The following is a 12,629-nucleotide window of genomic DNA, read 5'->3' as shown; positions in this document are numbered from 1 at the left end:
AAAGAAAGAAAGAAAGAAAGAAAGAAAGAAAGCAAAAAAGAAAGAAAGAAAGAAGGAAAGAAGGAAAGAAGGAAAGAAAGAAAGCTGCTGCGAGTGTAATAATGCAATTATAGGCCTACCGTGTGTGTTTTATGGAGAAAAGTGCTTCTCTTCCAGAAACAGGTGACCAATCACTGAGAGTCTTCAATGCACTTTTGCTGGTTGTCATGGAGAATGACAAAATTGGTTGGTTGGGGGAAATAAAAAGCCTGTCAGCTTTTCATTATTAATAATACAAAATAACTAGTAACTTGGTCATCATGCCAATGAATGGATGAAAAGAAAAAAAGAACTTTAAGAAGAAAAAATCCAAAGGAATGTTCAAACCTTTTTCAAAAATGACACTTTTTTGTTCAGCACCGGGGATTGTCCTGAAGCCAAGCCAAAAGTGACCCTTAAAATAAAACGCCATGATAATGTATAAACTACATTAATATAAATGTAGACTATATTTACATAAAATGCTGTGTTTTCGAGGTTTAACTAAATAATAAACTAAACCTATCTGTTTTTTAAATACATTTTATTCGGACAGGACAGTGAAGAGTGGGACAGGAAACGCGTGGTAGAGAGAGACGGGGAAGGATCCGGAAATTACCTCGGGCCGGAATCGAACCCGGGTCCCCGGTCTGAACAACGGCAGGGCCACTAAACCTATATCTTGAGGTTACTTGCTTACTAAAACTAACTACACATGTATATTTAGTTGAAGCTGAATTCAGAATGGAAATCAACACCTTCTTCCTCAAACAACTACATCTTTCCCTTCTTCCCAATAAGAAAAACACATGGCAACATCACCAATATTATAGGCCCACTACGCTATCTACAACATGTTCAACTGGGCAGTATGACAACATAAAGCCATACCGCAGCATTTATGGCACATTTTCTAACCTTGGCTTAAATACATTTTTAAGTTTAAGTTTTATCTTTCTCAAGCCGAGTGTGGTAGTGCAAATTCTGGGGGGGGGGGGTCTCTCTCTCTCTCAGCTATGTAGTGGTCATTGTGAGAGCCGTAACAGTGCTAGTGTGATCTTCCAGTGTGTGTGTGTGTGTGTTTCTGTGTGATGACGGGGCTATCTGCACATGTCACTCTCCACATATTCTGTGTTGGTCGTTGTAAGCGCCACAACGGTGCTGCTGTGAGCCTCCAGGGGCAGCTCCGCTTTGGCGTCCTCCAGGGGCAGCTCCTGCGGTGTGGCGTCCTCCAGGGGCAGCTCCTGCGGTGTGGCGTCCTCCTGGCCCTCTGGCTGTGTGAGCTGCTGGGCTATACAGGAGGCCCAGAGCAACAGCAGGCCACAGCAGGCCTGCAGACAGAAGGACAGGCAGGCCACCGCTAGAGACCAGCCAAAGGACAGCTGCACCCGGGAGAGCATCTCCGCATCCACCGTGCGCCGCACTTCTGCCAAGGCCTGCTGAGAGTAGCTGACGTAGAGGCTTACGCCAGACAGGGTGCACAGACCTGCAGGGACAGAAGGGACATGCGCACAATGTTGTTCATTTGATTTTGTTTATATACTATGCATACAAATATAGCAATAGCAGTACAGTACACGAATACAGCAAAAACAATATACAACTGTCATTCAATGTGCTTGAGAAAGAGAAAGAGAAATAAAAATATATTTCTGATATGTACTTTAAATAGTATATTATACATTATTTAATTGCCTATGTATACAGTATACTTTTGCCATACTTCCGTAAGGTCTTACTTGAGTTAAAAAAAAAAATATATTATTTATCCATCAAAAAGTAGTTGGTGGATGGTGAATAGGAGGATGAGGAGAATCATCGTCTTTGAGGCAACCAGTAAACTGGAAATAATGACGTCCAGTGCACTGAACCGTAGCCTATTTATGGGATGCCAGAGAACCCTGTGACCCTTACCTGAAGTAAAAGTTATCTTAGTATCATTTCCAAGGACACTCAGGACATCAGCCAGTTTAGAATTATGTCACTGCTAAGCGTGGAAGGCAAGGTATTTTTCAGTATAATTGTCGCGACAGCTAACTGAGTTTCTGCTGAGAAACAGCTATATCTACACCTCTGTTCAGAAGAGCGGGATTCCCAGAATGCCTGGTTGTTTCAAACATACAGGCGTGGTGACACAGCTCATCAGGGAGGCACGAGAAGGAAAGGGGGACCTGACCGTCCTATGGCTGGACCTTGCTAACGCGCATGGTCCCACACCTCATAAACTTGTTGAAGTCGCACTCCTACGACATCATGTTCCCAGCAAAGTCACAGACCTTATCCTGGATTACTAAAACAATTTCAGGTTCAGAGCTACTGCTGGCTCATGTACATCAGACCAGCATCATGTAAGATCATGATCTTCCACCACCACCTCTTTTTTTTTGAAAGATTTTATTTAGGTCTTTTTCGACTTTATTTGATAGGACAGTGTGAGAGGTGGACAGGAAGCGAATTGGGAGTGAGACGGGGAGGGGTCGGCAAAGGACCTGGGCCGGGATCGAACCCGGGTCAGCCACATGGCAGGCGAGTGCCCCACGGGTTGGCCAAGGCAGGGCTGCACCACCACGTCTTCAGCAGTGCATATCACTATGCAAAGATAAACCAAGGGTCTCAATGTCCTGTGCAAGAGGCCTCCTTTGGTCATTCACCCTTTTCTGTTAGTGCGGTTGAGAAATGGAACTCAATTACAGTTTATATTAGACATAGTACAAGCTGTACCAGTACCAGTTTACCACTATTTTAAACTATAGTTTAAATCAGTGGTTCTTAACCTGGGGTGCGGGCACCCCCTGGGGGTGCGCCAGAGATTTCAGGGGGTGCGCGGAATTTAGTTAGTCTTGAGGTTGTGACCAAAATTCTGCAAGCGAACATTATAATTAGGCCAAATCAAAACCCAATTAAAACATGTTTTGGTCCCCATGTTAAGGCATAAAGGTATTTATTAATGTCTCAAACAAGAGTCATTGTAATTAATCACTTAAATCCTTTTTTAGTGCGTATACACGTGTAGAAGTTTGGGTTGGGGGTGTGCAGCTTGTCTTTGGCACAGGTAAGGGGGTGCGTTAAGAAAAAAAGGTTAAGAACCACTGGTTTAAACTATATTTGAAAGCATGGCTGAAGACTAATCAAATATGTGATAATTCACCTATGTGCTGCTGCCTTATGTATTGTCATGTGTCGTATACTCTGTGCATCATGTAAGCGATGATAGGACGATGTGATTGAACATGTTGCTTTATTATATATTAGTGTGATATGTTAGTTTGATGTGACAGTTTTTATTGTGTTACTTTTGTAATAGTAGGGCATGTATTGTCCATGTTTTAATATGTATTTGTTTGATAGCTTCTCGCCAGGGACCACAGATACAATGAGCTAACTCTGCTACTGGAACTGTCCTGTACATGGTCCCTGTCCAATAAACCAATAAACCAATAAACTGAATTAAGAGCCTTCATGGACAATTTAACTGTCACCACCACATCTGTCCCAGGAAGCAGATGGATCCTCCAAGGCCTAGAGAAGCTCATCACCACATGGGCAAGGATTTGAAATCTAGGTCTCGTGCTCAAGAGGGGAAACGTGATTGGCAAGTTCCGCTTCTCTCTGGCTGGAACAAACGTCATATCCATCCATCACAGAGCAGCCTGTTAAGAGCCTGGTGAAGTACTTTGCTCCCTCAAAGACTCAACATCAATCCTCAGAACTAACAAAAGCTGCCTCCGTGCCTACATGGTGCACAGTCTAGTGGGTTTCCATAGCAACTACATGATCGAATTCCCCTCGCGCACAGAGTGTTGCAGAATAGCCTCTGAGAACCGCACAAACAAGCAACAAAAAAGAGTGGGAAAATCTTTTGCGAAAAATATTTTGCTAATAAAATGTTATCACAACACACCAACACACATTCCCATATTCACACACCTCAACTCTGGAGGCTGCCAATGAGTCCCCAGATTGTCAGGGCTTTACATGAAAAAGTGCACACACACTTTTTGTGTGGGGTGCGTCACTGCGTGTGGGTAGATGACAGATAGGCAGCAAAAAATGATTTTTTCACAAAACATTGCTTATGAGGGAAAAATGTATATGTCTACGTAGTGCAGCAATTCATCTTTCAAAAAATCCAAGTGGTCACAATGTTGGTCTATTCATTGATTATTTATTTACGTTGATAAAGCAATTTGCTGAAAATATGTCCTTTGGTGTGATGTTAAGAAATAAATATATTAAGTAATGTAGAAATGGCTTGATGGAGTTTTATGAACATTGTTACACTCTTCATATTTATTGCAATTTTTTAAAGTCTTAATTTAATGAGAAATGACCATTTAAGTATTTTTTTCCCATTAGATGTGAGATTATTAGAAACCTTCGAGGAAAAACAGGGATATCTTTCTTTTAAATGTTCAAAACTGTCCGAATTTATACTAACTTTTCAGGGACGATAATTTGTTCTTCCCTAATGCAATATTCAGTGTTTATCAAACATATTGTTTAGCTCAAACAAATATTTGAGCGTTTAAAACATGTCACACCGTAGGACATTCATGTCACGCTAAAGGACAGAAATGCAAAACTGAGCCAGAAACAAATATATCAACATGATTATTTTGTCTTTTGATCATAATATAATGTTGTAGCCAATATGGACCTACACTTTACACTTATAAGTCTTTGAATCGTCGATTATCAGCCTATCGTAACTCTTAATGACAGCCATGCGGTCATTGAATGTAACCTGCAGAGCTCATAAGACTCATACTGAAGGGTGACCTTGGCATGACCATTACACTTTTGTCGGTATGCTATGACTGTCACACCATTGAACCTGTAGTGTGTAGTGGCCAGTGCCTGTTTGGTATCTCAAGCTGGACAGCACATTTATGCTGTATATTGAGCTCTCCACAGCATACTTTATTCATCTATACTCCTCTATATACTCTCACACTGATCTTTCCTTCACTGTTACCGTTTTATGGTTTCAAAGCACCATTAATGACATTTTATATCATTTGACAGTATCTAAAATCAACAGCAAATATTCATCAACAATGCATCAAAGTATAAATTCCATAGGCCAATAAAGGAATAAGTAATTTGAATACACAATATTTATCTAGTCAAACAACAAAACAACAAAAATATGTACTACCAGTTGTTTTAAAAGCTATTTCTCAAATATCTAGTCCATTGGTGTGACCTGTTTGTCCTTTGGTGTGATACTCCAAAGTGTCACACCATAGGACTTTTACCATCACACCATAGGACTTTTACCATCACACCATAGGACTTTTGAGCTTTTGAGTTAATTTAAAGCCATATCGTTGCCAACTGAAATTAATTTCACCTTTAGTAAGATGCATTTTCATACATCTACATAAGAAAAAATATGAAAAATATACACTATTGTCAAAATGTATTTTATGGCTGTCACACCAAAGGACTACAAAACTAATACATCTTGTGGTAGCAAAACATAATTGATTGACTGAAGAACTCTGAGAGAAAAATCTAAAATCCACCCTTGCCATTGGCTTCTTAAGGGTCTAAAGTCACAATTTATGTACTGCTGGAGCTTCAGCAATAGATAATTATCCACAGAATTAACCAAAAAATGATGTCACACCACAGGACATTATTTTCTGCGACAAAGTTTCACACGTCCATACGGTCTCAGAAAAACAGGAAAAAAATTAAGCATTGCCACTTGCTAAAATAGACACCTTGAAAAACATGCCAGGGTTGTTTAGACAAATGACTGAGCTTTGATTATTTATTTAAAAATGTTTTAATATGGAGAACCAGGCTTGCCTCAGTCACACCATAGGACAAATGTGACATTTGACTCAAAATTAAGTATAATTATTTAAGCTCTGGATTTATTACACATTACTTTTTCACAACAACGACATTAGTTTAATCATTTAAAGCATTGACAATTTTGAAAGCATGAATTTACATAATTTTAAGAGCCTGCAACAGCAAAATTTACACGTCACGTCATCTACCCGTGTGCGTGTGTGCGCACTTGTGTGAGTGTGTGAAGGAGAGGGACAAAGAGTATGTGCAAATCCGTTTTAATGGAACACACACTATTCAAATTGTATCCATTTCCAACGAATCAGTCCTGTCTTCACACCCATTAATGAACTTCTGCAAACACTTGCACGCACACACACACAGTAGGGGACAAGCAGGTCAGTTGTATCGGGCCCACGGAGAGAGGGATCCCAGAATTGGATTCTCATTACAATCAATTTATTGGATCAGGGGCCCTTTAAGATGGCTTTGTCCTGGGCCTGATCAAAGCTGTCAGCAGTCTAGTGTGTGTGTGTATGTGTGTGTGTGTGTACGTGTGCGTGTGCATGTGTGTGTGTGTGCTCGTGCGCGCCTGCGTGTGTGTGTGTGTGTGTGTGAGAGAGAGAGAGAGAGAGAGAGAGAGAGAGAGATAAAGAAGGAGAGAGAGGATATGGGGCTGTTTCGTTGGAAATGGATACAATTTGAATAGAGTACCTCCTGTCTGTGTTGCAGTGCATTTACACTCAATCATGTCCGCTTAGCTGCACTATATGAATGAAATATCTGTAGTGGTCATACAATCATGGTTCGAGTTACGGGGGGACTCGGGGGATCCGAGACCCCCTGGAACAAACACGGGAACCCCCAAAAATATGATTTGGGAAATGTTGGGGGGTCTCTAAACTATTGGCAAAATTATGTGTATTGACAAATAAATCGTGTGTCAAATGGGTATTTGCATACCCAACGTGTTCTGTTTAGGCTACATCAAACATAAAATTAAAACAATATGACGAACAGCAACTGTGAGCCTAAAGTTGCGGTTGCGCGTGAAGTGCCCGTTAGTTCTAGTGCTATGCAATAGGATTTTGGCAACAGCAAGCTGCATAATTGAACATTACTTGACACCTCAAAATTGAAATTGTTATTAAAAAGCACTGCATGAAAAAAAACACAAGCCAGTCAAGTCATGCCTCACGTTCGCCACTTCATATTGAAAAAGGACACAAATGATGCGCTGTCACTGTCTGGAATATTTTGGAGGGTATGAAAAAGTCACCAAGGAGGAGTTAGCGGCGCAGTCTAAATGTAACTGGCTGGCCCTCAGGAAATAAGTCAAGTAGCCTAATAAGTCAATGCTAGAGGGACTTCTTTCCTCAACTAGAATCTAGCATCTCATATTCTGCTGCTGATGCCTAAGTGAAGTCGCTACAAGTTTAACAGCTCACCAGCGAAATTGCTCAGTGTTACAGTGTGAGGAGTGACTTAATGAAGCATTGCAATTTGGGTGCTATGAAATTGCTTACAACTCCTTGGAGCTACTGTTTTTTAATCAGTGAAGTTTAAGCCGGGGCGTTTATGATTAATATTGGGTATCTCTTAGCCGGGCTCCGCCCTACTGGTGACGCAACGCCTTCGGATCCGCTATGAAAATCAGGCAAGGTATCTCTCTCTGTGCGTCAGCGAAGACAGCTGTCAGTCACACATGCGCGTGCACACACCCACACACAGCTTTTCTCTCCCCCTCTCCTTTTGCTCAGCTCCTTGTCGTAACTGGTGATACAGTATGCATAAGGTAGTAACCAAAGAGGCTTGAGACAAGAGCGCTTACAGCGTGAATGTTTGTCAGCTGTCCTTAATTACCCCAAGCAATTACTGCTGACCAACAGCTGCAGTTAATTTGGCCACACACTGAACACTGACAACCAGTATCCTCTTTCGGCACATTTTTGCGGAGTTTCCGGATTTTGCGGAGTACGGAAATGTAATCCATCATGGCGTAACACCCACTGACCATGCGCAAGGGAGTTAATTTTCCATCCACTCGTGTCCTCGGGCCACGCCCCCGTACTACACCTTGGCCAATGCATTTACCCCCAAGTAATTGTTCTTCTGTCTGTACTTTCTTTGGAAGTAACTGTTTAGGTGCGCTGTGGAACGGTAACGTGAAGGCCTTCACGCTTGTCATGGTTTTGACCAGCTACTTTCTTTCAATACTCCATGATGTAAATGTACACATCATCACGCTGTAAATCGCGAGCGATACCTGGAACGTTCATTAGATATAGTCCTTTCGAGATTCGCGCTCTGAGACGAGCGCTACGACCCTCCACCACCACCCCCCCGCGCGTGCACGCGTGCTCTTAGACAGTCGCAAGCACCCACCCCCGTGCGCAAAAAAAACCCCCGAGACCCCCCGAAATTATCGGCATAATTCGAACACTGCATACAATTATATCACCTATTGGGAGGGAAAGTGGAAAACAGCGATCCTAGCGGTTACGTTCCAAACACCAGGGCGATCCTATTGAAACTCCCATAGACGAGTTTTTAAAAAAATCCCACAAAGATATGCCTAGGAACTATAACACCAGACACATTTTTCAGCTTACACAATAGGATGAACTACTACCTGTGAAAATCTTGAGTCATTTTTTGCCCTTTTAAGCAAAAAAAGAAATTGTACCAATCTGGTCGGAAACTGACTACAGCTCCAAGCATGCTGTGCTTCGCGCCTCGGAGAAACAAATGAACGTGAATGAACGCAAGCTCTTTGCGTTTCTTCACATTCTTGTAATCCTGTGAGTTCCATATTGTCTTCTTATTACACATATATACATGCGATTAGTTTGGTTTGGTTTTAACTTCTCTAGTAGATATGATGGCTTCTGTGGTGACGAGTAACCACCTCTCTGGCTCATGTTTGGCTATGCTAATTTGGCTATGCTAATTACATGGAGGTAACACGTCACACATGCCAGTCAGTGTAGTTCTGTATTAGCTTTTTTAAGAATATTAAAATCACTGCAGATCAGTGAAAAACTGAACATTTTACCACCTGATTCGATGAAACGAGCAAACATGCATATTATATGACTGCCACTACTCCTACTTCGTCGTCAGGGCCAAGATGTAATTTTTCAAAGACAAAACCCATTCATTTGATGCAGGGGCTTGGAACGTTGCCAGCAGGGGGCAATGAGATTACTTTCCCTCCCAATTACAAGTATGTTCAACTGCAGTGTGCAGGGCGGGGGGCAGGTCTGGATCACATCTCCCTCCTCCCCCCTGAGCACATCTTCCTCCTCCCCCCTGAGCACATCGAGTGCCTCCCCCTTGTCATTCAGCGGCAGCGCTAAGCTTCTACATGGGAAGAAAAATAGCTCTGGAAGTCACTGCACCGTGCAGAGCAGAGACGCAGAGTTTTCACAAATAAAATCGTAGATCCACTCTCTCTACTCCACTAATGTATAATGGTTTGGGGGAGTGTAGGAAACACGAGCGGGGAGCTTTGAGTGAACCGCGCGATGAACAGCACGCGACCCTGTTTAGTATAATGTATTAATCCCGAGGGAAATAAAGCTATTATTATTATTATTATTAGCTAATATAAGCTACATGTAGTATTTGTTAACGCATGGGTCTAATTTGAATTAATATTAAGTGTCTCTTCTTAGTATCTTAGTTTGAAGACCAGATATTTGGTGCCAGTTTCTAAAATTCGAAAGATGGGTAGGCTACTACAACTAAAGTAGGCAGTAAAACGCCTGTGCAGTGGCGAATTAGGCTACTCCATGTGTGATCCGCTCGAAATTAAACATAGGCCTACCCATCATTGAAAAGCATGAGCACATTCTTCAAAGTCCCAAAGCCTGGATGCTGTCGCCACAATCAAAGGATTTGGGGACTGGACTCTGAGCAGGCCATTGCAGTAGCCTTTGGTAGGCCTATCCTTCGTGCATCTGCCCCGCTTCCAAACTGACACCCTGACACATTTAGCATTAACCTTTTGTTTTTAACCGTCTAACAGCGCTTAACATTATCATTAAATCAATGGAACCTAAAGAAGTTGCAGAGACCGTTTCAATCTTCTCCTTTGCTATGAAAGAGAAAGTAAGGTCAAGGACAAATTATTCTATGTAAATGGAAATACTCATGAACGACCATCCGGGTACTTTGCTCTTAAATTTGCGTTACGCCCCTTTATGGGTGAAAACAAACCGAATGTCTCATTGACTTACATGCTAAATCGTCTAGCCTAAATGAACACATTCCATGCTTCAGCCACGGCTGTTTGGCTGTATTATTTGAACAGCCGGCAACACAACACGTTTTCGGCATGTTGCGCGTGAACAACGATAGTCTACAGGTCCGTATCTTACGTGTATTAATCCCCAACATCACCAATTGACTTGCATGGGTTGTTTTCCCCCACAAATGGGCGTAACGCACATGGAAAACGTCACGCCGTTCATGAGTATAAACACTCATGCAATTGGAACGTGGAAAATGAAAATTAAATATAGGCCTATTTAGTAGGCTAAATATATTTAATTAGCACTCCAAACGACGAGACATGATACAAGCTGTGTGCATAGAATACAGTGTAGCCAACAACGCATTCACTATTATTGATGAATGATTCTATGCCCAGTGTTTAGTAAATGTAGGCCTATTTACTTAACACTCCGAACAACGAGACACGATACAATCTCCCTAGAATACAGGGTAACGCATTCGCTATTGATGGATGATTCTATGTCCAGTGTTTAGTAGGTCTAAATATATTTACTTAACACTTCAAACGACGAGACACGATAACAAGCTGTGTGCATAGAATAAGCCTACTGCATTCGCCAGATAATTTGGGTCCATTTCTCAAATATGGTGCGCTATTATGATTGACGAATGATGCTATGTCCAGTGTTTAGTAAATATATTTACTTAACCAACGACGAGACATAATACAAACCACTTCACACCGCAATTAGCCTACATAGGCATTATTATTGTCCAAAGCAGCTATAAGAGTCATCAATGTATGCTAGTGTGCTAAACTTGGGCCTACCGCCATCGAGTATCCTATTATGATTGATGAATGATTCTATGTCCAGTGTTTAGTAAATAGGCCTACATTTATTTAGCACTCCAAACGACGAGACACGATACAAGCTGTGTGCATAGAATAGTGTAGGCCTAGACTATGCATTCGCCGGAGAAGACATTTGGCGCAAATTCTCAAATAGGGTGACGTCGGGATGGTGTGGGACTGTACAGACTACTATAGGACTAATAGGAAAAATAGGAGGGGCGAGATCCAAAATGGGAGGGGCGGGATCTCAGAAATCCAGACCTGCCCACTTCTGCAAACTGCAGTTGGATGCTACTCCCCAATTAGGGAAAACTGAAATGCCAGCTGTAGACTGGGTCAGGGGCGGAGTGGGACGACTTTTCCCACCGGGACAATTTTCCCCTTGGTGGCCCTTTTTAACCCCCCCAACAGCGCGAACAACATGGTTCCCTAACCAAAAAGACAAAAACCACGAAATCTGCAGTCGTACTACATGTGGACATTAGTGTTGTCAAAATATCAACCTGAAGTGAAGAATTGTAGCCTACACCTTGATGAAATACACAGCCAGCATCACAGTCCAAAGCATTCACCATAGAACATTGCAGGTTAGGCTACATACTGTTCCATGAAAATGTGCACTCCACTGTCATTTTGACAGTTTGTAGGCCTATTGAAATATCGTTTAAGGAAGACAGGATGAGCACGGGCACAAAGTTTTGAGTGTGGAGATTTTTAGAAGAGTAGGCTATAGCTTACAAAAAGTCTGTCTACATTGTGCAATAAACCCACCATGCAGCAACTAAGCCAAACCTAGGCTAATTCAAAGCACAACCATAAGTCAACAAAATTAATAACCAAACGGTGTAGGCCTATCTTAAAACGCTATCTTCGTTGCAGCAAATGTCTTTGTTTCTTGCAATTAGGCTACACTTAAATCTACAGTTTACACACCCAGCACTGCTCACATCAGTATCTTGTGTGGTAATTATTGTGTTCCATTTCTTCAGACATTACATAGGCTACATCCTAAATATGCCACATATAAATATATGTATGATAATAACATTATTTCGACTATAAGGAGATATACCGATAGTTCTAACAAATCAATGCCATCACAACAAAACCAGCCTTCTGTGGTGTGTATTCCTGCTTCGCTGCAGTTCACTTCCTTACCACTTGATGAAGTCTGTTCGTTAGGGTGCATCAGATGCCCCCTATGAAAAGATATTGCCTTGGCCCTATAGTAAAAATGTTCTACACCCAGTAAAAACACACTGTGTAAAATATTTTGAAATTCGGATGAAGTCCACCGGGGCCACCAGCCCCATGAAAATAGAAAATAATGGTGATAGTCAGAATCTTGGAATAGAAATGGACATTTTGCTGCATAAAGCTACCCAATAAAAAACATATTGTCTCAGCTCTGTGATAAAAATGTTCTATGCACAGTAAAATCAATCTGTGTAAAATATGTTGAAATTTAGATGAATTCTACCGGGTCCACCAGGCCCATGAAAATACAAAATAATGGTGATGGTGATGGGCAACCTGGATTCCAAAGCTGAAGTCCAGTGCCACATATTCCAAATGACATACCTAGTTTTTACCTTTCCAGTTAGGGCAATTGGACAGGTAAAACCAGGTAATTTGAAATCTGTGGCACTGGATTGTGGCTTTTGAATCTAGGTTTGCCATTGTCTTAAAACAGAGGTGGACAAACCGCGTGACA

The 12,629-nt window shown here is 41.7% G+C and overlaps 1 protein-coding gene across 1 annotated transcript in view; it reads right to left on the bottom strand.

Annotated features, from left to right (window-relative positions):
• Nucleotides 1-1,118: 1,118 nt before the first annotated feature.
• Nucleotides 1,119-12,629, bottom strand: part of LOC134464145 (transmembrane protein 235) — a 28,073-nt gene continuing 16,562 nt past the window's right edge. The window contains exon 4 of the mRNA XM_063217608.1: nucleotides 1,119-1,504. Within this exon, the coding sequence (XP_063073678.1) occupies nucleotides 1,119-1,504 (386 nt within the window). The remainder of the gene's footprint in view (nucleotides 1,505-12,629) is intronic.

The sequence above is a fragment of the Engraulis encrasicolus genome, chromosome 2 (assembly GCF_034702125.1).
Source record: "Engraulis encrasicolus isolate BLACKSEA-1 chromosome 2, IST_EnEncr_1.0, whole genome shotgun sequence".
In the NCBI taxonomy this organism is placed as follows: Eukaryota; Metazoa; Chordata; class Actinopteri; order Clupeiformes; family Engraulidae; genus Engraulis; species Engraulis encrasicolus.
The sequence above is the reverse complement of the archived record's forward strand: the minus strand, read 5'-3'. Positions and strand labels throughout refer to the sequence as shown.